At 45.5% G+C, this 25,445-nt stretch overlaps 4 protein-coding genes across 8 annotated transcripts; 2 read left to right on the top strand and 2 right to left on the bottom strand.

Moving 5' to 3' along the window:
• Positions 1-3,434: 3,434 nt before the first annotated feature.
• On the bottom strand, positions 3,435-7,375 carry LOC136541785 (protein PIGMENT DEFECTIVE 338, chloroplastic-like). Of its 3 annotated transcripts, none has more exons than XM_066533880.1 (8): positions 6,742-7,375; positions 6,574-6,648; positions 6,400-6,471; positions 6,115-6,195; positions 5,047-5,144; positions 4,715-4,840; positions 4,330-4,378; positions 3,438-4,213 (listed from the first exon to the last, which is right to left on the bottom strand). In XM_066533880.1, the coding sequence occupies exons 1-8, from the start codon at positions 7,348-7,350 to the stop codon at positions 4,043-4,045; spliced, it is 1,281 nt and encodes a 426-aa protein (XP_066389977.1). In that variant the 5' UTR covers positions 7,351-7,375; the 3' UTR covers positions 3,438-4,042. The 3 variants fall into 3 exon arrangements, 2 of the variants coding, with proteins under 2 accessions (XP_066389978.1, XP_066389977.1); XR_010780477.1 differs by having other exon boundaries at positions 4,117-4,213; positions 4,330-4,620; XM_066533881.1 differs by lacking the exon at positions 4,330-4,378 and having other exon boundaries at positions 3,435-4,213.
• A 1,748-nt stretch (positions 7,376-9,123) lies between these two features.
• LOC136541786 (uncharacterized) lies at positions 9,124-12,016 on the top strand. 3 transcript variants are annotated; one of them, XM_066533883.1, is made up of 5 exons: positions 9,124-9,534; positions 9,665-9,809; positions 9,926-10,987; positions 11,118-11,464; positions 11,573-12,016. In XM_066533883.1, the coding sequence occupies exons 3-5, from the start codon at positions 10,838-10,840 to the stop codon at positions 11,877-11,879; spliced, it is 804 nt and encodes a 267-aa protein (XP_066389980.1). In that variant the 5' UTR covers positions 9,124-9,534; positions 9,665-9,809; positions 9,926-10,837; the 3' UTR covers positions 11,880-12,016. The 3 variants fall into 3 exon arrangements, with proteins under 3 accessions (XP_066389980.1, XP_066389979.1, XP_066389981.1); XM_066533882.1 differs by having other exon boundaries at positions 9,678-9,809; XM_066533884.1 differs by lacking the exons at positions 9,124-9,534; positions 9,665-9,809 and having other exon boundaries at positions 9,847-10,987.
• Positions 12,017-17,047: 5,031 nt separating this feature from the next.
• On the top strand, positions 17,048-21,954 carry LOC136541788 (single myb histone 1-like). The gene is made up of 6 exons (XM_066533886.1): positions 17,048-17,543; positions 18,061-18,290; positions 20,690-20,774; positions 21,009-21,092; positions 21,186-21,518; positions 21,595-21,954. Exons 1-6 carry the CDS (start codon positions 17,394-17,396, stop codon positions 21,610-21,612), a joined length of 900 nt encoding a protein of 299 aa, XP_066389983.1. The 5' UTR covers positions 17,048-17,393; the 3' UTR covers positions 21,613-21,954.
• Positions 21,955-22,104: 150 nt separating this feature from the next.
• LOC136541787 (pentatricopeptide repeat-containing protein At4g02750-like) lies at positions 22,105-25,433 on the bottom strand. Its single transcript, XM_066533885.1, has one exon. The coding sequence runs from the start codon at positions 25,206-25,208 to the stop codon at positions 23,598-23,600; it is 1,611 nt and encodes a 536-aa protein (XP_066389982.1). The 5' UTR covers positions 25,209-25,433; the 3' UTR covers positions 22,105-23,597.
• Positions 25,434-25,445: the final 12 nt, after the last annotated feature.

A 25,445-nucleotide genomic window follows, 5' to 3' on the forward strand; every position in this document is an offset into this window, starting at 1 on the left:
AATTTCGCGAACTAAACAAGGCCTTAGCTTTGCTGAAAGAACGAGCCGCTGTTAACTGATCAGCTGGGAGAGAAAACACTGTTTGGTCACTGGAAAAGTACGACTCGTAACACCCTAGAGACACACGGTCCCTTACATGGAAGCGCCCAGTGGAGCTGTGAATCTGCGAGATGGTTCTCTGGCCGTTACACGATGCACAAAAGACCTTGATTTTTGTATCGAAAAAAAAACTCTAAAACACGGTGGTAACCAACCGAGGTCCTCAGATTCAGTAAGGGATCCAAATCTACCTTTTTTAGCCTAATAGAATTTATAAATAAAAATATTAACTTCTGCCCACGTTAAGAGAGGTAAATTATACAAAAAATGGAATAGTCATTTTGTCCTTTAGCTATAGTTGGAGGCTTAATTTTATTCTAAACTTTTACGGTGGACATTTTTGTTCTATAATTTTTATTTTTGGCTCGGTTTTGTTCTTGAACTATTAAAGTGATTGTTTTAGTTCTAAAACTTTGTTCTTTGGTCTCAGTTTTTTGAGCCCAAAGGTAGAGTGTTTGAAGACTGCATGGCTAAACAGGAGAGGATTTATTCTAATGGGTCCGTTCCTTTTTCATCTCTAGTGACATTGGCTTTCTCCGTGCTTGTTGGAAGCCGAGAGAAAGAGAGAGCTGAACCCATGAACCATGAAGCATCACCAATGGCCTCGTTAACAGTGTATCCTAGCTCCGGAGCAGGAGTAGACGAGTAGTAGAGTGTAGAGAGCGGGACTAGAGGCTAATCCATGATGAGGAAAGAAGAGATCGTTGGGAATTTGAACCATTGAAGAGGCGCAGTAAATGTTTGGTCTGAACGTTATGGCTTCATCAAACTGCGAAAGCAACGAGGACATGGGGGGAAATAGGCAACGAAACGATTCCGGGCGATTCGGAAGTTGAGACGTTGCTGAGTGTAACTCGATTTTTAACAGGAGAAGTCAGCAAGTCCTCTGGTACGGAGGATCCATTTGGTTTCCTTGAGAGTGTCAGAGACACAGCTGGTACTCCGTACTGGCTTGGCGCGGCCATGGCCTTGCCTTCCACGGCCTGGCTTGGCAGCTTCTGCCTGCGTGCCATACACCGTCTCCGTACTTGGTGGTGGAAGCCGAAGCCGAGGAGGCCAGGGCGGTACTAGCTAGTAGACTGGTGCACGGTGAACCAATCGCCGGTGATCCGGGCGGCCGGCGGCGTAGCGTACTAGTAGAGCCCTGCTCCAACCTCCCAGGCTCATAGCCGTAGTCTAGCTGCGCGCGCATGCAGGGGATTTAAATGCGCCGGATTTGACCGCACGCGGCTGCCGCGGGCTAGGCTGCATGATTGATTTTTATACTTGTGTTTCGTTTAGATTGCAAGTTTTTTCGCTATCTCTATCACATTAAATTTTTGGACACATGCATTGAGTATTAAATGTAGATAAAATAAATAATTAATTACACAGTTTGATTGTAAATTACGAAACGAATCTTTTGATCCTAGTTAGGCCATGATTGAACAATAATTGTCAAATACAAACGAAATTGCTACCGTGTTAAATACTGATTTCTAAGGTCCATCTAAATAAGGCCTTGACCTGACTGCTCAATCAGCCAAACTACGCACAGCATGGCCTGGCAAGTCAGTCCACTCACTTGCCTTTGGCCTCTGCAGCTCAGCCAGCCTGCTGCACGCGCCCTGCAGCAATGCAGCATGCATGGGCCTTCTCCTACAAGGCTCAAGGCAGCCGGGACTTTGGAATCATCAGGAAAGAAAAACAATGCCACGTTCGCTTCGTCGGGGGAGACAAGCCGAAGAAAGTACGGCTAACTTAAGTACAGCATAGGACTATAGCGGTGTTTAAATCCAGGAAGAAAAGTTTAAGATGTCATATTGGACCGTTAAAGGGTAGTGTTCGGATAGTAATAATAAAATAAATTACAGAAGTTCTCGATAATCCGTGAGATGAATTTATTAAGCCTAATTAATTCATCATTAGCATATGTTTACGGTAGCACCACGCTATTAAATCATGGACTAATTAGGTTTAAAAATTTTGTCTCATAAATTAGTCACAATTCATGAAATTAGTTATTTTTAGTCTATATTTAATACTTAATACTCCACGCATCCGATGCTACTCGACACTGGTCCAACTTTGAAATTAGCAGCCTGTTCGTTTATTAGTTTCAGCCAAGACTTATCAGCCAACCAACCGTATTTTTCTCTCACAACGAACCAGCATAAGCCACGAGTTCATCCGCCCACAAACCTACCAAAATATTTGCGGAGTGACGCGTTTAGCTTCGCCCTATAGGCTGTACTAGCTACGAGTGTTCAAACGCTGTTCAGGTGGTCACAATGCAGGTTGCAGGAGCAGCAAATGCACCAGCAACGCTGCGATCTACAGTGATTCCTCCGTCGTCTCCCCGCGCAACGAAACATTCCATCTCTGATCCCTCTACGGAAGATTCAAACCACCCGCCTCTCTCTAGTCTAATCTCATCACAAAAGATACGCACTCCTCTGCGTGCCGTCAGACTTCACTCGAGCCTGAAAAGCCTGGCACACGGCACAGGCGCGCAGCCATCAGTTACTCCAATATAGGCCTTGTTTAGTTCCACCCCAAAATCCAAAAAGTTGCTACAGTACCTGTCACATCGAATGTTTGCGGCCCGTGCATGGAGTATTAAATGTAGACGAAAAGAAAAACGAATTGCACAGTTTGGTGGGTTAAGCCTAATTAGTCAATGTTTGGACACTATTTGCCAAATAAAAACGAAAGTGCTACAGTAGTCCCAAAATCCAAATTTCGCGAACTAAACAAGGCCATACTCCCTCCGTCCCAAAATAAAAGACGTTCTCGCTTCCCGAGAAACGACTGCCGACAATTATATATTAAAATATATAAATATTTATGCTAAGTAATTAGTATCATCAAAAAGATCTTTTTGTCTAGTTTTTTAACAAATTTATTTGAAGATGTAAATATTACACGTATTTTCTACAAATCGAGTCAAACTTGTGGCACGAAAACCCAAAACGTCATTTATTTTGAGACAAAGGGAGTACTACTAGTCTACTACTGTAGTACGGATCTACTGGAACTGGAGCACTGTAAACCATGAGCTCATCACGCCTCTTCTGAACTCAGATACATACGCCTTGTTTAGTTGAGGGCCAAAATCCAAAAAGTTGCTACAGTATCTGTCACATCGAATGTTTGCGGCCCGTGCATGGAGCATTAAATGTAGACGAAAAGAAAAACTAATTGCACAGTTTGGTGGGAAATTGCGAGACGAACGTTTTAAGCCTAATTAGTCAATGTTTGGATACTATTTGCCAAATAAAAACGAAGGTGCTACAGTAGCCCCAAAATCCCAAATTCGCGAACTAAACAAGGGCATAAGCTGATGCTACCTTACATATTCAGAATAACGCAATGCGTCCCAAGTGCCTACAGATACAAAAGATACACGCCACTCGGCGTCAAATTTCACTCTAACACGACTGCCGGTGGTAACTTGCCAGGCAGAGTGTACATAAATAATCCAGATACTCCTTTGCGCCCATCACAATACCTCAGAAATTCAGGGACACGGTGACATACTGCGCCAAAATTTATGAAACTATTTCATGGACAGATCCGTGCTGTTGGCAGGGAGTGCTCGACTCGTTTTGACAGAATATGATTGCAATGAAGCTACATTATACAGACAGATAAAATGATATTTCACTCCAGGGGAACCAGGAATGAGGCAATTCGAAACACCAATGTTCTGCAGCCTGGAACCTTTTACCTATTTTGGCTGCCGGATGAAGTTGCCTGTTCCTGTCCAGTGGTGGGTTATGGAGGTGGAGTGCTACCACCAGTGGTCAGTATTCGACTTCAACAGGTCCTCTAGCGATGGTTCGCCTTTGCATGGTCAACAATTGCCAGATATGTGTTCTGCGACATTAGGTGCCATACTCTTCGACATGATCCATGATTTCCTCAAAAACTACGGTGGGTCTCTGTTGCTGTTGTCACCAGGTTAGTTAAGATGCAGAAATTTGAACCATTGCCAGTTTGCATACAGTTTAGCTTCGTCATCAAATGGTAGCATTTCTCCTGGAAGGCCATCATCTAATGTAGGGTTCTGAGAGAGAACTGGAAGCTGCTCCCTGTACCTCTTTGCCATTTCCTCAGCTTCTGAGAACACTTTCTGCATCAGTACAAGACAAGTGATACTAAGAATAGATATATAGGAGGGAGATTCATCAAACAAGAGGTAGAGTATTCCAATATATAGCTAGGCTGGAGTGCAACTCAGTATCTCACCTCTCTGTCGGAAAGAAACAAACCAGGTGCACTCTCGAGTTCTGCTATGCTGTTGATCAAGTAAACTTTCAGAATCAGAAAAAAGGGCGTACCCAGTGCAGAGAGCTCCCGCTCTGTGCGGGGTCTGGGGAAGGGTGTCAGTGGCAAGCCTTACCCTCGCCTGTGCAATGCGAGGAGACCGTGACTCGAACCCGGGATCTTCCGGTCACAGGCGGTAAGACTCTACCGCTTGCACCAGGCCCGCCCTTCAAACTTGCAGAATCAGAACTCTACCATATATGTTGATTAGACCTTACCACAAAGAAAGTATTCAGTAAAATCGAGACAAACACAGCAGCTAGTTCACAACTGAATAGGGCCAGTGCTAGTGTGAGGTCAGGTTTACCTCAGTGCAATTTTGTCAGGGACATTTGACTTGATCACGACAACTTTCACCTCATCATCTATCTTCAGGATGTCACTTACTGACAAAACATTGCCTCGACTAATATTCGATATGTGAAGTAAGCCACTGCAAATTAGTAGTTGAGTACACTATTAGTTGCATTTATAGGGATGTGCGTCTTGATTTCTCTAGGTCATTGGATTGACCCAAAACTCATGCAAATGAACTAATCTAGATTTCTTGGCTTAATAAGAAAAAACAGACAGTTTTTTAGCTTATGCAGTTATGCTTGATTGTAAATACACGAACGGCATGCAGCCTTGTAAATACACCTTCTGTTTGTCCCAGCAATCCTAACTTGTGCACCATATGGAAAAATCTTGCGAACAGTCCCTTGTAGGAGGGTTCCTTCTTTAAGATAAGTCATTTCCTGATGATTAGTAATTCAGAACATCAGTACATTCAGCATTACAAATTTACAATATCTTTTGCAGTGTTAGTTATTTGGAGACAAATTCAATGTCCAGAAGCTGATTTATCATTGACAATTTGGCCAAGTATGATGGAATTCAGTACATAAGTGCAACTCTGCAAACAAATAACCGACACAATTTGGATGTACAGAATTTAATGTGTCTCAACATACTTGATTGCCGTAAACAGTAAAATACAATTAGTATTTTGGGCACTTGATCATCCCCTCCGTCCAGAAATGATAATTGTATTTGACCAAAGGAAAGTCATGGAAGGGCGGGCCTGGTGCAAGCGGTAGACTCTTACCGCCTGTGACCGGAAGGTCCCGGGTTCGAGTCGCGGTCTCCTCGCATCGCACAAGCGAGGGTAAGGCTTGCCACTGACACCCTTCTCCAGACCCCGCACAGAGCGGGAGCTCTCTGCACTGGGTACGCCCTTTTTTTTTTAAGTCATGGAAGGGCGGGCCTGGTGCAAGAGGTAGAGTCTTACCGCCTGTGACCGGAAGGTCCCGGGTTCAAATCGCTGTCTCCTCACATTGCACAGGCGAGGGTAAGGCTTGCCACTGACACCCTTCCCCAGACCCGCACAGAGCGGGAGCTCTCTGCACTGGGTACGCCCTTTTACCAAAGGAAAGTCATGCAAAGTTGTTTTTTGACCCTTAATTTCTCTTATAAAGTGCATTCAATTGCTAAAAAACAATGTAATCTCAGAGGCACTTTAAACACAAATCTATTGATGCAAGTTTTATGCTCTACACTTGCATATAATTGACTAACTGTTGGTAAAAATTTATAAAGTTTGACTTCTCCTCTGGTCAAACATAATTATCATTTCTGGATGGAGTACAATTCAATTTATAAAACATGTATGTAATATGTAAAACAAAACCATAGTTGTAGCTTATAGAGAGATGTCTGTGCACCGACCCATGCTTTCTTCTCACTAATTATCAGGTCGTTAGTTTCTTCATCGAGCCTTGCAATGCACACACGAATGCTGCAACCGACCTGTATGCCAAGAAGCAACAAGCCAACGAGTGATATCAGCCAACATAACCACAAGATTTAACTTAAACATCTGATAGCACAGTCCCTTATTTAATAAAAACAAAAAACAGAAAGCACAATCTGTTTCAAGTATCATAACCACGTAATAACGACAATCAAATGATGAAATGGGCATTAACAATACTACATCCAAAAGCTCCTTACTTTGTTTTTCAAGTCTGTAAATGAACTTATCCTGTCGACGAGCTCAAATTTAGGAAGGAATGCTCTCAGACCCTGAAATGAAGTTGGCCTAAATCTTAGCCTTGAACAGAAGTACAAAATAACACAACTGGAGACCATTTGATTAGTAGAAGGGAAGGGAAGACTCTTCCTTGCCTCAATTCTTGTGAGTAGCCCCCCAGTGTTCCACTCGTAAATTTTCACCTCAATTGGCTCGTCGAGTTGCAGAATCTGTCTGACAAAAATGAACACGCACCAATCACTGCATCAGCACCTATACTATATGAATAACCAATGTCTGAAGGGAGAACAAATGCACTCGACCTGCCTGGCGCGGTGCCACGCGAGGCGCCGGAAGAGCCGCCGCGCCGACAGCAGTGGCCGCCCGCTAAGCGTCCGTCCAAGCACCTCAGCGAATACTACGGTCCCGGGCGCCACCAGCGTCCTGCTCCCGCGCTTCTGCCTCCGGGCCTCCTTGTCGTCGTCCACGGTGGGACCCGCCACGACGCCGATGCTCCCCGGCCCAGGCAGAGCTTGTCGCGTCGGCGGGTCAGCACTGTCGCGGTCGAGCGGGAGAAGCTCCTTGGCGAGCAGCGTGGCGAGACGGTCGGCGCCGACCGCGACGTCGAGGCGCGCCTCGGTGCCGGAGACCACGACCCCGACGGCGAAGTCGCCCGGCTTGGGGTCGTAGCGCCCGTCGGTTCCGCTAGCAGATTCAGAATCCTGGACGTGGCCGGCGTTGAGTAGGCGGACGAAACCGGCGGAGAGCGCGTCGTCGAGGCGCTTGGAGCTGGCGCACATGACCGGTTGGGCTCGGCCTCGCCCTCGGGCCTGGGGCTGCGCCAGCCGAGGGGATGGGACCAGGGCTTTGGCGACGTGGAGGATGGGTTGCGGCTTCGAGAGGGGAGGGAGCGGCGGCGCCGGCGTCGGCATTTCGTCAGTCGCAGGCGTTCCGGCCGTCGCCAACTCGGCCAGTTTACTTTATCCGTAACGATATTTCTTTTCTCGAAATCGGAAATGAGTGGGCTGGGCCGAATGCAGTTAGGCCCGTGTGGTGCTACTCTTTCACGGAGCCCATGATTGAGATATCAGCCCAGGTAGAAAGAGAGGGGACAGAATCGTGGGCTGGGACCTGTCGTCTTCGTCTCCGGCGGAACAAAGCGGCGGCGAGGCGGGACATAGAGAGGAGGAGAGCCGAGAGCGGGATGGGGTACCTGTGGCGGGTGCGTCTGTCGTCGTTCGCTGCCGGCGTAGCGACGGCATCGGCGGCGGGGTTCTTCCTCCTCTACAAGGACCACCTGCTTGCCCGCGCCGCCATCACCCGCCAGGTGAGTCCCCGGCCTCCGTCTAGCCTTTTTTTTTTCTTCTGGCGGATAATCTGATTAATCACCCCGGTTCATTTGCGAATCTGTTTGTTGTCTAGCAAAATTAGTCCCCTCTGGTTGTCTTCCTAGGCATTCTCACCTTTCCGTGATCTGGTCGCCGCGGCGTCCTGGGCGACTAATTATTAGCCCCTGCCAAATTTCTTCCCTTGTCCGATTATTGATCGAAATGCGCATTTTTGGTTCCCAGAATTGAAATGGACTAATTGCAAAACACGGCCTCGTCAAGGGAAATGTGGAGTTGATTCCATTTCATGTGATTACAAGCTCGAGCTGTTCGGACTTATCTATGCTTGCAACAAATTGATTTTAGGTTGCTGAAGAAGATTGCTGTGTAATGAGAATGCTATAGAACAGACATGCCATGCTCGGCTGTGTAGTCAGAGCTTCATCCAGAATTTGCCAGGCAAATTGACACCAATATACATCACATGAATAATGTCCTTTTTATTGCGACAATGTTGGTGTTCTGTGCATTATACATGTGTAGGGTGCCAACACTTGCCATTTTGTTGGTCTTATCAAGGCATTCTGTATTATGACTTATGGATCTCCACAAACTGCTTATCTTTTAATTCTAACTATAACTATGCGTTGCTGTTGAGTCACATGTTTTTTTAGCGGTGTTGAGTCACATGTTTGTTGTCAAACTATGAATGAACCCTTAGAGTTAGAGGCACTGTTGGTGAAACAGAGTTTGCACTCATCGTATGAGAGATATTATGATAGTCTCAGCGCACCTTGCATCTGCCAATTGCATTAGCTAACAAAGTCAATCAAGCTTCTTCTATGGGAGTATTATCTATGCCCTGGTGCATTTCGTACATTGGCTTACCAAATTAACTTGTGGTGCTCTATTAATTATCAAGAATAGTTAACTAGAGGATTCTTGTAACTGAGTTCCTGTGGTTCTATAAATGGTAGTTGAACTTAAATTTACTTTTATCTATACTTTTGGTGTAGTCATCTGTGCATAAACAAGTAAACTATTCTTGATTTTGTGCATTTAAATTCTGTTGTGGAGTAATTATGATTGTAGTGATGTTTCCTTTTTGTTCGAAATGTTACAATTTACAACCTCATGATGAATTTTCCATTTATGTCTTTGTTTTCTCTTATGAGGCTGGTAGTTGAACACAACATTTTGAAAGAGGACTACATTTAAAATTGGTTTGTGTTTGACTAGTGGTTAAGATTTGATGTGCTTGTTTCCAGGTGGAGGACATTAAGGAAACTTCTGAAAAGCATTATGCAGCCCTAAATAAGAGGATATCGGCACTGGAAAGCAGAAAAGAATCTGGAACTATCAAAGAGGCATCAGATTAATTCTATGAGTTGGGCTTATGTCATGGTTACATCTGCCCAGGTGTTTTTGATTTCTGCATGTGGTATAAACTGCAGCATTTTAAGCTGTACTGTTGTGTTGTTGAAATTCTATGAACTCTGAATTTGAATTGTGTCACACTTCTGCATGTCTATGTCATCTTCTTGAGATGGACAAAGGCCAGTTTTCTTGATAGAATAAGTTGTCAGATGCGTGCAAACTATCTTTTTTTTCTTCTATGTGACCATTTGCTAAGCAACAGTTTTGACACTTGTTAGTCTGTGGCTCTGTGCACTGCATTGCTTTTGAGCACTTGAGCAATATACTTGTGAATTTTATACAAGCACTGGTGACTGCAAAGCATGTAATGAGATGGTTCCTTGAACTTCAAGCTGGTATTCAATTTGACTGGTGAGAGTGAGACTATCTTCCTAAGTTCACTTTTCTGCTCTATGTCGGCCAAGTCCTGGTTATAGGTCGTAGAGTAAATCATGCCTTGCTCTTTCTTGTAACCATTCCTCAAACGTGTGCTGATATCCAGATTTTGGTTGCAGCCGCAAATTCAGGGGCATATCACAATTGACACATTCAGAAGGGCGGGCCTGGTGCAAGCGGTAGAGTCTTACCGCCTGTGACCGGAAGGTCCCAGGTTCGAGTCGCAGTCTCCTCGCATTGCACAGGCGAGGGTAAGTCTTGCCACTGACACCCTTCCCCAGACCCCGCACAGAGCGGGAGCTCTCTGCACTGGGTACGTCATTTTTTTTATCACAATTGACACATTCACTCTGTGGTGGCATCCTAGGGAATAGGAATCATTATCTTACCAACTGCAATGCATGGAAGATGATAAGGAAACGATCTGACACCTCCACAAGGATGGTGAGCAAATGACCAGCCTTGCTTGCTGCTGCAATGGTGAGGAACTTGGTTTCCGAAGGCACAGTGAGAACATATTTGTGGAACCGGGTCATTGGCTGATCATTTTGGTGGATGCTAATGGACACGCCTTCCTGGCTTTCTTGGTGAACAATGGTGGCCACTGCACATTCAGGAGCATTGTAAGCTCATGCCATGCACTGTGCAGTGTCCTGGTGCGGCTGAGTGTTCTCTTACCAATTGCCACACATACGAGTGAAGAGATGATGGATGGATGATTTGCCGTCTTCATTGGATTGTGAGGAAACTTGGTTCCTGAAGGCTTCACGAAAACATGTCTGCGACATCAGAGGCGTCTGACAGATGTTTTGAAGCATGGTATTCATGGCGATCTTGGTGACCGACAATGTTCTGGAGGGGCTTTGTGCTCACAAGCACGGCCTCGCTGAAAACAACTTCTGTCAGTCGGTGAAATGCCATTCGATGCACTTACCTAACTAGCTCTGCATTCTGGCATTCATAGTTGTTGTTTGAATAGAAACTTGTTATCATAACTTATCTGATTCTGATAGCGTTTGATTGTGTTATACTTAAGAAGCAAGAAACCGTGAGTGTGACAACCAGAATGAGGTCACCAATGTCGTCATTTCAACACACAACATTATCTATCTATTATTCCTAGACAGCTGTGCAGTCAAATGTGACACCGTGCTCTGCGGTTGCCATGTTCACGTCACTACCTTCACCAGGCTACTTTTTTCGGATCTAAAATCTGACCCAACAGCCAGAAGAACTCAGGTTGGACAGTGTGGTCCGTTCCACTGGGGACCTAGACCAGATGGCCGGGCTATTCACCGAGCAGGCTGCTATGTACGCCGCAGCGCGCCCGGCGTACCCGAAGGATCTGTTTGCCAAGCTCTCGGCGCTCACTGCTCACCACGGCGGCGCTTGGGACGTTGGTACTGGCAATGGCCAGGCAGCCATCGGTGTAAGCACGCATCTCAAGTCCCTGCTGCTCTCTATAGAGCAGCGTCTTCAATTCAATCTCTTCATGTTTAATTCACACACACACACAAAAAAAAAAATCTCTTCATGCTTACAGTGACGCCACCGTGCAGGTCGCGGAGCACTACGACAGCGTGGTGGCCACGGACACGTCCGCGGAGCAGCTGTGGCACGCCACGCCACACCCGAAGGTCCGGTACATGCACACCCCCGACGCCACACCGGGGGAGGAGGACCTTGTCGCCATGCTGGGCGGCGAGGCCAGCGTGGACCTCATCACGGTGGCGCAGGCCGTGCACTGGTTCGACCTCCCGGCGTTCTATGCCGTGGCGCGCCGCGTCCTGCGCAGGCCCGGCGGGGTGATCGCGGTCTGGGGCTACAACTACGGCATGAGCCCCGTGGAGGACATGATGGCGCGCTTCTTCCACACCACGCTGCCCTACTGGGACCCCCGAGCTCGGTACAACACTGCTAATCCTGACCAACTATGTAAATAATGCACCAAAAAGGAAACAGCGAGCATCTTTGTCAGATGTGTGATCCTTCATCCATGCCTGGTATCATGCAGGTATTGCACTGACGGATACCGGGACCTGCCGTTCCCGTTCGAGGACATCGGGCTTGGGAAGGAAGGCGAGCCGGCGAGCCTCGACATGGAACAGGAGATGTCGTTCGAGGGCCTGATCGCCATGCTGAGGTCGTGGTCGGCGGTGACAACGGCCAAGCAGCAGGGCGTGGACCTGCTGGGGGAGCGCGTTGTGAAGGAGCTGGAGGAAGGGTGGGGAGGGGCGTCGCTGGTGCGGAAGGTCACCTACAAGGGCTTCCTGCTGGCAGGTACCCCGGGGCCCATGGCTGATGAGTTATGTTGCTCTTAGCTTCATGCGATTGGACTGGGAGTAATAATCATTTGTATTTCGTGAATAACATGGCATTAATTTTGTTGCCATCTTCTATGATCCATTATTCCTACTTTTTTAATCACGACGATTTGAATGGTCTGACAAGTAATACAGATGAAGGCTCTGTTCGCTTATAATCCGTCTTTTTCAGCTTATTTTTCTGGCCGAAACAGTGTTTTCTCTCACAGCAAATCAGCCGGAACAGTGTTGCGGCTTGTTTTTTCAGCGACGCGAACGGGGCCGAAAACATCGCGTGTTTTGCCACATTCAATGAAGAAGGAAAAAAAAGACATTCCAACATATTCTTGAATTTCACAGCAGAAAGAGGAAATGGATTCACTAGAATTCCAAATACTGAGATTTCTTAGGAAAAAAACTCTGTAGACTTTTAAGAAAAACTGCTAGAACCGCCTAGCTTTGAACCCAGGAGAAAGCTAAATTAAAAGCTTTGATCATGGCAAGTGAAATTTCAAGTGTGATGACAAAACAGGGCCTAGATCACACCTAGGTATTTACTTCCTCCCCGCACGCAAATTTTGGATCATCACGTTTTATTTCGTTTTCCTCGTCCTCTTCATCGCCACACACGCATCACCATTGTCCGGTTGTTCCAACTCCCAACCTCGTCCTTTTCCCTCAGCCACCAGCTGCGTTCCTTGCTGCTTTTTGTTCCTTTGCCCACTGAATTTTGAAGTCCTCGACCCTAAACCGGTAAACCCCAAATTCTGAGTTGTAGGAGAAGCTGGGGCTCACTAGAGACGGAGGAGGTGGTAGATTTCCAGGGTGTTCGGCTGGTAGATAAAACCACTATAGTTCCGAATGATTCAATAGTGTTATATGAGACAAGAACAGTCGAAGCATAAAACAATTTGAGAGGTAACTTAAGTGTGACTGTGAGGGGAGGGAGGAAAAAAAATCAAATCCAAGGTGGAGTCAGAAACATAAAAGAAACCGGAGCTTCATGCAACATGACCGAAAAACGATGTTTACATTAAAAAAAGAACACCAATGGTTTGCTTTTCATTCACGGCACTGCTAGCGCCCGCCTGCAGTTGCAGTTCATCAGCATGTTCGTTTGGCTGTGGCTTGTCGTAAATGATTGTAAATTTTCAGTCGGAACAGTATTTTTCTCTCACATAAATCAGCCAGCAGTACTTTTTCATGAACCAGCAACGATACGAACCAGCAAACCGAATAGGCTGCATATCCGCACCTCCGTTTCACACGTCCACACGGGGGGCGTGCTACCCAGACATTGCCCCCCCACGCTCGGGTTCATGCGCCCACGCAGGGGCCCATGCCGCCCGGACGTCGCCCGCGTGGGGACCGGTCACGCTACTTACCATGCGCATCTCATGTGCGTTGAAACATCCAGATGCAACACTTACAACATATAAAAGAAGACGGATGAAACACATGAAACATACGTCTGAAAAACTTACAAAAACACTTAAAAACACTTGAAAATCATTGCAAACATACATAACATCTAAATAAAACACTTGCAACATATGTGTGAAACATATACAATATCTAGATAAACACACTTGCAACATACGTCTGAAAAAACAGATGAAACATTGTGAACACACGCTTGCAACATACGTATACAACCATTGTAACATATGCAACATTTCAATCTATTTTTGCAACATCCATATGTAACACTTGCAACATACCTCTGAAACATCTAAAACACTTGAAACATACTCTTGCAACATGCGCTTTCAGCGCAGCATCTCCTTGATGTTGTGGAGAATAGAGGCTCGTCGGCGTGGGGAGTTCATCGGTGTAGAGCTCGTTCATAACGCAGAGCTCACCGCTCTGTGGAGAAGGCCATGACGGGCCGCTTCGGTGGGGGGGGGGGGGGGGGGAAAGGGCCGTGGGGAAGGCCTACTGGTCGTCGCTGCTAGCATGAGCTGTCGCTGGAAAGGGACAGAAGTGACCGGACGGGCATGATGCAGAACGGAAACCACGCGACGGACGGTGAGCTCCGTGGAGAAGGAGGAAGGCGAGCGGCAGCTCTCGGCCGCGGTGCAGAGGAAGGATGGTTGTCGGCCTGGCGCGGTGGAGCACAGCCGCGATTCAAGAGTGGGGTTCGAGAATGGGTGTGGCCATGGTGGCGATTCGAGACGTGAGATGGGTGCAACAATTGGGCGAGTGGTGGTGTTAGGCCGTTCGGGCGGGTAGAGGCCGACCGACGGTTGAACGGACGTGCCCATAGCATTTTGGTTTCATTATATCTTTTGAGGGAAAAGGATCTGGCAGTGCATAGCGAGGCAACAAAGATTTGCGATGATTCGATGAAGGATTCTGGTGGTTGTGAACTTGTGACGTGGGTTAGTTGCGGATTGAAGATACGCCCATGGAACAATGGCATGAACGTACACGAATTAGTTGCGGACTCTTTTTGAGAGGAATGGTCTTTTGAAACGCAGAGATGTTTTTGTACTACTCTGTACATAATATTGAGCACTTTTCTGTGATATACGAGTTAAATGCAATTCTAAAATAGTACCAAATTTAAGTATTTTAAGTTTGACTATAAAAATATATTAATATTTATAATATCACATAAGTATTTAATAGATTTGTTATATGATATATTTTCATACTAATTTGTTGTCCTAAACATCAATATTTTTATCTTTATATTTTGGTCAAACTTTAGATATGTTAACTAAGAATGTAACTAGAATTGCATATTTTTATAGACAGAGGTAGTCGAATTCAATGGTCTTGCTCTGCCGTGATTCTAAAACAGACGTGGTTGCTTGTGTTTCTTCCGCTGATGAGGTAGATGCAGGTAGACTGTTGCAGCAAGCCGTTCCCATGAAGGTACCACCTCTGTCCATAAAAATGCAATTATAGTCGTATTCTTGTTGATATGTCTAAAGTTTAACCAAATATATAGATAAAATAATAATAAATAAATAAATATTATAAAAGACTCTAAAGTCATTATCTATCCGGTGATATTAAATTTTGACCCTTGCACACGTGTTCGTTTCCGATACGAATCATACCTCACTCGGAGCTCATACGTCCGCGTCCTATCCGGTTACAATACGAAGACCGGATCCACGTGTCCGCGTCCGAAACGAAACCCTAGAAGCTCATACGTCTATGGCTGGATATCGAGCCAGCTCGGCTTATTATGGCTCGGCTCGTTAGCGAGCTCGAGCTAGCTCATTTGGCTCGCGAGCCAAAGCACAAAAACACAGTACATAGAAATTATAACCGCAAATTAGCAATAAACACATCACATGCATATTTAAAATGGAATAAACAAAATACATATGAATTTTGAACTCGTCTCGTGTGAATATGATGCCGTGGGGTAGGCCGGTGGGGTAACTGGATGGGGCCATAGGGTCTATTGGTCTAGGGGTTTAGTGTTTTAATCGTGTTGGGCCATAGGCAGTGGAATATATGGAATGCTTAAAGTTGTATTGGGCTAGACCGAGGAATATATGGGTTGATTGTAGCTATTGTCATGTGAATCACCTTGGCTTGTTTTGGCTCACGAGCTGGCTCGTTAAATAAAAATTCAAACGAGCTGAGCTCAAGCCGGGCCACTAATGAGCGAGTTGAGCGAGCTAACGAGTTACGAGTTTTTCGTCTAGGCCTACATACGTCGCATCCAATTATTGAGGTTCAATTGAAAACATTATGCCCCTAGTGTAACACATGGGCATACCTCTAGTATAGATAAAAATATTAGTGATTATGACACGAAAGAAGTATCAATAGTATAAAAGTACATCACATGCCTAATATAATAATACTTATTTTATATTATAAATATTATTTTTTATTTCCAGTTAGTTAAACTTAAGAATTTTTACTTCGATGGAATTACTATTTTTAGACGGAGGAGGGATGCTAAAAATGAGCAAACTTGGCTGAAGCCAATCCCATGTTGAGAGTTGTCCACAAACAACACCCATCTCACCCATCCCACTGTGCCTCGTTCGCTGGTCTGAAACTTGACTGAAACTGGCTGAAAACACTGTTCCGGCTGAAAAAAGAAGCCGAACAAGTCGAATATGGAGTAAGCCGAACAGGGCCTGTGTGTTTCCCTCTGACGGTGAGTATTTAGTACTCCCGCGTCCCAAACTAAGAGGGTGTTTGGTTTCTCCTCCTAAACTTTAGTCGCTGTCTCGTCAGATGTTTAGGTACATGCATAGAGTATTAAATATAGACTAATTATAAAACGAAATGCACAGATTGAAACTGTTTTGTGAGACGAATTTTTAAGCTTAATTTGTACATAATTTGACAATGTGATGCTACAGTAATATGTGCTAATGATAGATTAATTAGACTTAATAAATTCATCTCGTAAATTACTGACGAATTCTGTAATTTATTTATTTTATTAGTATCCGAGCACCTCTTGCGACACCTCCTAAACTTTAGTCACTAGATCCAAACACCCCTAAGTCTCCACCTCGTATTTCGAGCAGTCAAACAATCTAAATTTTGACTAAATATATATATTAAAAATAATAGTTGTGATATCGTATAAGTATCATTAGATTGATCACATCACATATTTTTATAATAAACATATTTAGAGATACACATATTAATATTATTGTTTATAAATCTAATAAAAGTTGACATTGGTTGACTCCTCGATATGAGATGAAAACTTATTTTGGGATAGAGAAGTAGTATTTAGCAGACCCTGGCCTAGACTCGAGAGAGAGTGAGAGATGCTCTATCCAAGGTCTCGTTTGGATCCTACGGATTTCGAGAATCTGAACAGAGAAAATCCCACGATCCTAAATTTTCATTCAAAGCTCTAGATTTTATAGAAAAGAATTTTAACTCACAGAATTTTGTTTTTTCGAAATTCAATGAAGATGTTAGAATTTTTTTATCCAGATTCTCGAAATCACCTGGGTCCAAACGGTACAGAACAAAAGATAGCTCTGTGGGCCCTAGAAACCAAGGGGAGTGTGTAAGGCAAAAGGCGGTAGGACCACACTGTCAGTGGGCAACCCCTCTTCGTCCCCGATTTTATTTTATGTATTTATATTTATTTATTTATTTATTATCACTAACGAGTAAGAAGAGAGGGCTGGCTTCCTTCCAACGCCACCAACGCCAACGCGAAGCCGAAGCCACCGTCCACCCCTGGCTGGGCCTCTGGCAATTAATCCCCTCGCTTTCGTAACCTCCAGTCCTCCACCAACTCTTTCTTACGACAAAACAAGCCTAATGGCTTCCTCTCCATCTCGTGCGACTGCGCTGCCCTAGAACCCTCGCCGCCGCCCTTCTTACGATTCCCCTATCCCCGATCGCCCCCTGACACGTCCGCCGGCCCCGGATCCTGCACCGGAATTCCGCGCGGAATTCCGGGCTGGATCGAAATCGAACCGAACCGAACCGCCTCACTGCGTGCGCCCCCGATCAGCGAACTCCCACGCGCGCGCGCACGTACGCACGCCTGACGCGGTTGGATCCTCCGATTTGCCGCGGATGGGGGCACCGAAGCAGCGCTGGACGCCGGAGGAAGAGGCCGCGCTCAAGGCCGGCGTCGCCAAGCACGGGCCCGGCAAGTGGCGCACCATCCTCCGGGACTCAGACTTCAGCGAGCTCCTGCGCCTCCGCTCCAATGTTGACCTCAAGGTGACGCTCGGATCGCCGGGGAGGGTGGGCGGTTGGTTTTTGGCGATCAGCTGGGGGGAAGAAATCTCCAGTCCTTTTAGTAGGTTAAATTGAATGAAAGAAATTTGCGGTTTTGGACGGTCCTAACAGCTTGGCGTGTTCTTTATTTGGTTCTAGATCGGGATTTTAGGTGGTTGGTAGTGGGGATTGCATAGAGTTTGAGGGCGCGGCTCGAGAGTAATCTGGGATGTCAGGAACTTCTAGCCATAGCATCATGATGCCCCCAAAAGCTCTCACACCCACCTTTGTTTCATTCCATGTAGAGATTTTTTCCTTCACTTTGTTAGGTTTTGATGGTTCCTTGGGAGGCCTTGTTAGGTCTTGATGATTCCTTGGGAGATCACTTCCATGTGGAGATCTTGTTCACCATAACTACGATTTGTTTTGTTGGACACCATCTGTATTTAGTCTCCAAGTTCATTTTGAATGTCTGTATCGACGAGTACAAATGAATCTTTGGTATGGTCTATTTGTGCAGGACAAGTGGCGCAACTTGAGCGTCACCGCAGGAGGTTACGGTTCTAGAGAGAAGGCAAGGATGGCCTTGAAGAAAGGCAGGCGCATGGTGCCTAAGCTTACTGCTGAGCCGATGGATACAGATGGGAAGGATATGGACAACACTCATGACGCAGTCATTGAAGCGGAACCGTTAGCAATGGCTTTGGAGCCTTTGGCAATTGAGGAAAGTCCAGATAAGTCAGTTGCTAGGTCAGTACGCTCGGTGCAAATATTTTATCTAAGCTACTTATTGTCCTTACGAGTAACCTACCTTTTCAGTTCGCCATCTTCCTTTTTGGTGAATGTGTTTTATGTGGATGCGTGGGACTAGATAGAAATCATCGATATAAATTGATTTGGAGTTCTGATTCTAGTCCTGCCTGGTTAGACATTAAAGTTCAGAAGTTGACCGTAGCGGAAATTCTTTTTAAACCATATTAAGGTATCTGAACTGTCTCAACAACTAGTGCAGGAATTTGTTTTCAGTTGTATTTTGAGTTGGGGTTCGTGATTTTGTTTACATGAACAGTTCCAACTTACAAGCACATTAAAGGACAAACCTAAAATAAACATATAAGCAGTGATCTGGTAGCAATTCAAATGCTTGCCTATTTTCTATCATATTATAAGCACGCATACATTTCCTTTGATGCTCAGTTTGACCTCTCTCATCATGTGTTTAGTTATTAAAGTTCCATGTCCATTTTTTAGGAAATGAAATATAAATTGTTACTCCCTCCCTTTTATTTTAGAAGGCATGTTTTTTCAATGATATTCAAATATAAAAGGCGCACAGTTCCCAATGCTTCCTATACAACAAAAAGCTAATTAACTTAATGCACATAGCAATGATTTTTTTTTTCCTCCAACTCAATTTATTTGTACCAAAGCAACAGAGAAGTAATAGCTACGGCGAGCATGTATACATGCAACCAGTGCGAATGACTCTTTGTCGTGTGCATGTATGCACACAGTAGTAATGTGGAGTTACTTGGGTCACTTCAGTCAGATTAGCAAGCTTGTTTGTCTTTGTTCCCAAATAAATGTGCTCGCTAAAACTGAATGGAGGGACCTTGCTGCTGAATTGATGGTAACCATGCATGAAAAGATATAAAATTATATGGTGATCATAATAGAAACAGAAGACTATGCACATGCACATGTTAAACCCTTATGGCCAATATGCCAATGGTGGGCTATGTGCACACAGTCATTAAATCATTCTCGCAAAGAAAACAGATTAATAATGTTGACCGGACTGTACTTACAAGTTGGACATGCCCTCTATGTTTGAACCAGTCACAGAAAATCTGATTGGGGCAGAGGGGCGAGGGTTCAGGGTTGTCGGTATCTAAAAACATGGGTCGAAGGTGGTAGTTCGGAACAATGGAATCCAATCAATCTGGGTCGATAATTGGATTTGGGGTCGATGAGCCATGATATCCCATGCACAAATAGTTACAGAAAATCAATACAAAGAATACAAATCCAACACACTACCCACCTAATGTAACCGTGTGACAGTCATGCTCAATCACGCAGCCTCCCTTTCTTGTTCCTCGCCTTCTCTCTGCTCAGGCAACCTAATGCCACTAGTCACGAATCAACCACGGCTAGCCAACATCTTGCACCAGGTGGTAGTGAAATTGATTGCCTACAATGTCCTCTTCTCTTTTGTGCACCCAGTTTCATTGGCAAAGGCTTAGTCTTGCATCAGATGTTGCTGCTCCCCAAGTCGTGCGGTCATGTCCATGATTGTTGGTAGTCATGTTCAACACTAGCTGTCTCCCATGTCTCAGCAACATAAACCCTCCTCTCCCCTGTACCTCATTACAGCCCTCTGGATCTGTGGTGTACAGTGTACTCCTGCCACAGTGGATTGGTGACCTAGACAGAATCAGGATGTTGACCTTGCTTGACCCGACCCTTGATTTGGGATGATGTCCTGGGGTTGCAGAACGCGCCCGACCCTGACCCCTGTGATTATGGTTTAGACATTATGGTAACAAAGATTAAGTGACGAACATATATATCTATCTTCCTTGCTATTTGTAGTCTGCAACACATGTCAGTTGATTACGTTCAGTCAAGCCAACTTTGGGACATTATTGGATGTATCCACATTTGTTATTCATCTTCTGATACTGCATAACAGTTTTAGCATTTTCGCCTCCTCTATGGTCTGTGCTATATTGAGATGTTCTGGTAGTGTCATAATTTGTTCCTATGGTGTGCAATACATCTGGATTCTGGAGCAAAATTTTCAAGTAAACTAAAAAGGAAACTGTTTGTGAATATATACAGTTGACACACACACATCCTCTGAGTTCCACGCATGCTGTGCTCTTCCTAATGTTCAATTCCTTACAGAGGTTGTCTTGCTATGAATGTTGATACTTTTGTGTAACATGTTTATTAGTACATAATTACATATCATTATTATTTTGTTTATTTACTTGTGATAGCATATCTGTTCAGCAGTTGGAGTCCACATTACTCTTTTCATTTTACTTCAATTGTTACTGTCCAACTCTTTAATTTATTCAGCATACTGCTTTCTTGATGCTTGGTCATCCAGTGTATTTTATGTATGTCTGTCATTTTTCCAGGCTCGATGATCTCATATTAGAAGCTATAAGGAAGCTTAACGAGCCTTCTGGGTCCAATAAGGCAGCCATTGCTGCATATATTGAGGTTTGTGGATATCAATTTATAGTGTGCTCAGTGCTCACTTGTTTTATTTTGTGTTTTGTTTAACTTACTTACATCAGCTGTCCTGCTATTTATTTTCTGGTGACTGCTTTCTGTAATGGGAATTGTCTCATCCTTTTGTATGAAGCATCTGTGCTGATTTTTTGCTAACTTGAGCAATCCTTTATTTCCTTTTCTTTTACGGACGGATTTAACTTAAATTGACTATATGTTTAGGACCAATACTGGCCACCTGCTGATTTTCAACGCCTGCTATCTACAAAATTGAAGTCATTGGTTAATTCCGGAAAATTAATCAAGGTCTCTCCCTCCCTCCTTCCCTGGGTCGTCTTTTTAGAAATATAAAAGTGGGGCCAGACTTCAAGCTGCATACTATTTGAATCATGATTGTAGGTAAACCAAAAGTTCAGAATTGCACCAAGTTCACCTCCCTCGGGTGGAATAAGCGCTAAGGTATCCTCTGCTAAAGGGATGGACACAGAAAATAATAACGCTAAACGGCTAACTAAGCCTCAAGTGGTTGCTGAACTGGAGAAGATGAAAGGCATGACCAAGGAGGAGGCAGCTGCCTTTGCTGCCAAGGCAGTTGCCGAGGCAGAAGTAGCAATAGCAGAAGCTGAGGAAGCAGCAAGAGTTGCAGAGGCTGCAGAAAATGATGCTGAAGCTGCAAAGGCTTTTCTCGATGCTGTCACTCTATCAATGAGAAGCAGGAATGCTGCTTCCATGGTATAGTGAACCCGTCCTTTGTTAGTATATAGCTGGTACATAAACTCTACAACTGATAACACTTTGATGGATGCAGATGCTTCGAGCTTGCTGATCCTTTAACCATGCCGTCACATGGTTTTGGCCAGCAGCGCACAGGTTCTGCTGCAAAGATTTTCTGGATAGATGAGTTTCTTGTATAGTCTTATAGATCATGACGCATCAACGGGAGGGGTTTTCAACATCTTGCTGCTGGTTCTGTTCTGTGCAGCCAATCGACATTCGACAATATGATAACAAGAATGAACGGGAAAGTAGTCTTCATTTTTTCCCCCATTGTGTTCCTTTGTAATTAAACTCTAGCCTTTTCCCTTAATTAGTTGAAGTCAAGTGATGTCGTCTAATAGAACAACTGTAGTGAAAAAAAAAGTCAGAAAGCTGCCTTAGTTAATGCAAATTGCTGTGATAGTATGGCCCCGTGTCCTTAAACCCGGCTTCATCCGCTTATTTTTTCATCCGGAACAGTGTTTTTTTTTCACAAATTCCTTCAGCATTTCTCCAAACCATTCAGATTCTTCCAAACCCTATGGGCCTGTTCGCTTGTCTGAATTTTGGCGCTTGTCTGTATTTTGGAGAAATTTGGATGGTTTGAAGGAATGCTGGAGGAATTTGTGAGAGAAAAACACTGTTTCGGATGAAAAAATAAACGTTTAAGGTTATAAGTGTGCTGCTTTGTTTTTTCGTGATTACCTCCGCTTTTAAGAAAGCATGTAAGATTTACAACCTCGGCTCGTGATACCAGCCAATGTTAGCCTACGGTCTAACTTTTTGGGGTCCGATTGGTTTGTGGCTAAAATTTGTCACGTAAGGATTCGGTAAGCCAAAGTTATGTTAAAAGTTTGTTATGAATTTGGCAAGCCAAATATGAGAGGTCGATAAGTTTTTGGTAGTAAATCAAACAATTGCTAAAATCATGGCTTGCCAAATCTTCGGCTTGCATATTTTGGGAGCCAACCAATCCGCCTCTAATCATGCTGAACTAGAGGGTGATTAAACGGCTGATTAAAAGGACATAGCAAGACATTGTGTAACGTTTACAGGACTAAATGGCAGTGTAAGCGAACAGTGGCAGCAAAACGGTTCAGCACAAATGATGTCTCGTTTCTGATAGTTACATATTCTTCTGTACGTCAGCTCAGCACAAATCATGTCTCGTTTCTGATAGCTATATATTCTTCTGTAATCAACTCGTTACACCTAGTACGTTTGGTTCTGGTTCAGTTAACTTGTGACTGGATGTAAGCTTGATCAACTGGATGTAAATTTGATTCGTTTATTAAGACGTGTGTGGCCAAACTTTTAACAATTCGATTGTTAATGTATGTTAATAAGATAAAATGAAAACATTAAAAATCATATGTTTATATTTGTTTCAAAGGAAATTTCACAATATCACAATCTTACTGGGTTTTAGAAGTCTAATGCAAAAGAAATCATGGAGGCACACATTGCGAAGTGCATATTTTGACGGTGATATAATTCTTATCTGAAATGAATCTATAAAAACATTTAATAATAAAAGCTTTAGACACCTCCTATGCTATGACGCCATCAATTTACAACGTAATTTACTTATTCTATTCAGCTTGAATGCTTGACACCCAAATATTGCTGCAGTTCGTTCCTTCAACTTTAAGAGGCCATTCTGTGTAAATCTATATTGTCTAAAATTGTACAAAATTGTGTTCACTCAACATGTCACTTTCCAGAATCACTGTTTCTGAACTTCTTCTAGCATACACAAAATTGTTTAACATTAGCCCTTGCACTGCCCGTGTTCTCCTCCAGATCACATTTTCCAATGATGCTTCGACAGTTAATCTTCTTCTGCGTCCAGCCGTTCACTCAGCATGGCAGATTGCCAGAATTGTTGTTTCCGACTTCTGGCTTATATCTCTTGATGCCGTGGACTCGATTCATGATTCCAGGTCATTCATCACGACTCGCACAAGACTTTGCAAATAACAAGCCTTGCTGCTGATTCTTGGCAGGCCACAGGTGAAGCTACAGATGCAGCTTCGGCCCTTGATGTTCAGAAACTCAGGTGACCCAGCTGCACCCAGGCGTGTGATCAGCACTCTTCTCGCTTCCAGCCTGAGTTTCATCAGCCGTGCTGCCTCTGCAGCCCTGCACCAGTCTCTCATAGTTCCCGGCGCCACCATCGGGCTGCAGCGCTCTCAGCTCCTGCACCGCGATGCTTCCCATGGCGCTGTTCTTATGGGCCAAGCAAGAGTGCAGAAGAGTACGCCACGCTAACGCGTTCGACGCGAACGGCATCTTCCGGAGCAGGTCGTACGCCTCTTCAAGCCTCCCAGCACGGCCGAGGAGATCGATGACACTGATGTAGTGGTCAAATGTTGGTTCCACGCCATGCTTCTTGGCCATTGCATCGAAGTAGCTCAACCCCTCCACAACCAGCCCGGCGTGGCTGCAGGATGTAAGGATGGAGATGAAGGTGTTGCCATTGTACATACCGAGTTCCAGGGCGCGCTCTCCAGCTGCCAGAGCTTGCCTCCCAAGGCCGTTCTGACCAAGCCCCCGTATCAACGAGTTCCATGACACGACGTCCCTGACAGTCATTTCTTCGAACACCTGCTCGAGATCAAGCGTCGCACCGCAGCTGCTGTACATGCTCATCAGAGAATTGCTGACGAAGACGTTACTCTGACCAAACCCGTCCTTTACGGTGCGTGCATGCACTTGCCTCCCAAACGCAAGCAGTACCAGCACTGAGCAGGTGTGCAGAACTGTTGTGTATATTGAGGGGTTTAAAACCTTGGCATTGCCACCACAATGGCCATCCGATCTGACCAGATCAATGAAGAGGCGGAGAGCATCTTCTCCGAGGCTATTCTCCCCCAGGCAGGATATTATGATGTTCCACGTGGAGGCATCCTTTTTCCTCATAATTCTGAAGAGATCAAGAGCCCTGTCGACGAGCTTATGCCGGGAATATCCGTCCATCATGATGTTACAAGAGCAGATGTCCCTGTACCGCATCCCGTAGAACACCTTCTCGGCGTCCGACAGTGCACCCAGCTTGGCATGCCCATCAATCAAAGCATTCCACACGAAACAATGCCTGCTCCCTTCGTCCACGAGCTTGAAGGTGAGCCCATGGAGCTGCAACAGCATGGCTAGTGACTGGACATCCACGCAGGCCTTGAGCAGGGAGCTGAACGTGTGCGCATTGGGCAGCACCCCCCGCGCAAAGAACTTGGCATAGAGCGCCACGAAGAGCTCCACCGCCTTACCAGGCTCGCCGTTCCGGACGTGGCACGACACCATGGCCGTCCAGGTGAAGACGTTGTGCTGATCCAGTGGGAGCTCCTCGAAGAGATGCTGCGCCTCGGCGGCCGCGGCTCTGCCGGCGCGAGAGAGGCCCCCGATCATGGTGGTGTAAGAGGTGGCGTTCCTCCTGGGCATCTCCCGCAAGAAGGAGAGCGCCCAGTCGGTGCGGCCGGCGTCGACGAGCGCGGCCAGCGCGGCGTTCCAGGACACCTGGCTCTTCACGGGCATTGCCTCGAACAGCTCGAGGGCCCTCTCGGCCTGCCCAGCTCTGCCGACCTCCGTGACCTCGATTGTCCTACGGGCCAGGCGAGACAAGCGCGGCAGGTCCTGGACTGCCTTGCCGAGCGCCCGCGGCGCCATTTTCCGTGACTTCCGACTTCCGAGGCTGGTTGGAACGCTGCCGCCTCTCCTCTAGTCTCCTGCCTGCAGAACCACGCTGCCGTCCTGAACCCACGTCTCGCACACAGAGCCTGAGGCACCGGTGCACCGGCCCGGGAGCCCACACATGTCGCGTTTCGGTACGGCGGGGGAGTCAGGCAAGCGGCGCTGGCCGCTGGGAGGCGGAGCTGATGGTGATGGCGGTGGATGAATTTACCT

This window comes from Miscanthus floridulus, chromosome 3, assembly GCF_019320115.1.
Source record: "Miscanthus floridulus cultivar M001 chromosome 3, ASM1932011v1, whole genome shotgun sequence".
Lineage (NCBI taxonomy): Eukaryota > Viridiplantae > Streptophyta > Magnoliopsida > Poales > Poaceae > Miscanthus > Miscanthus floridulus.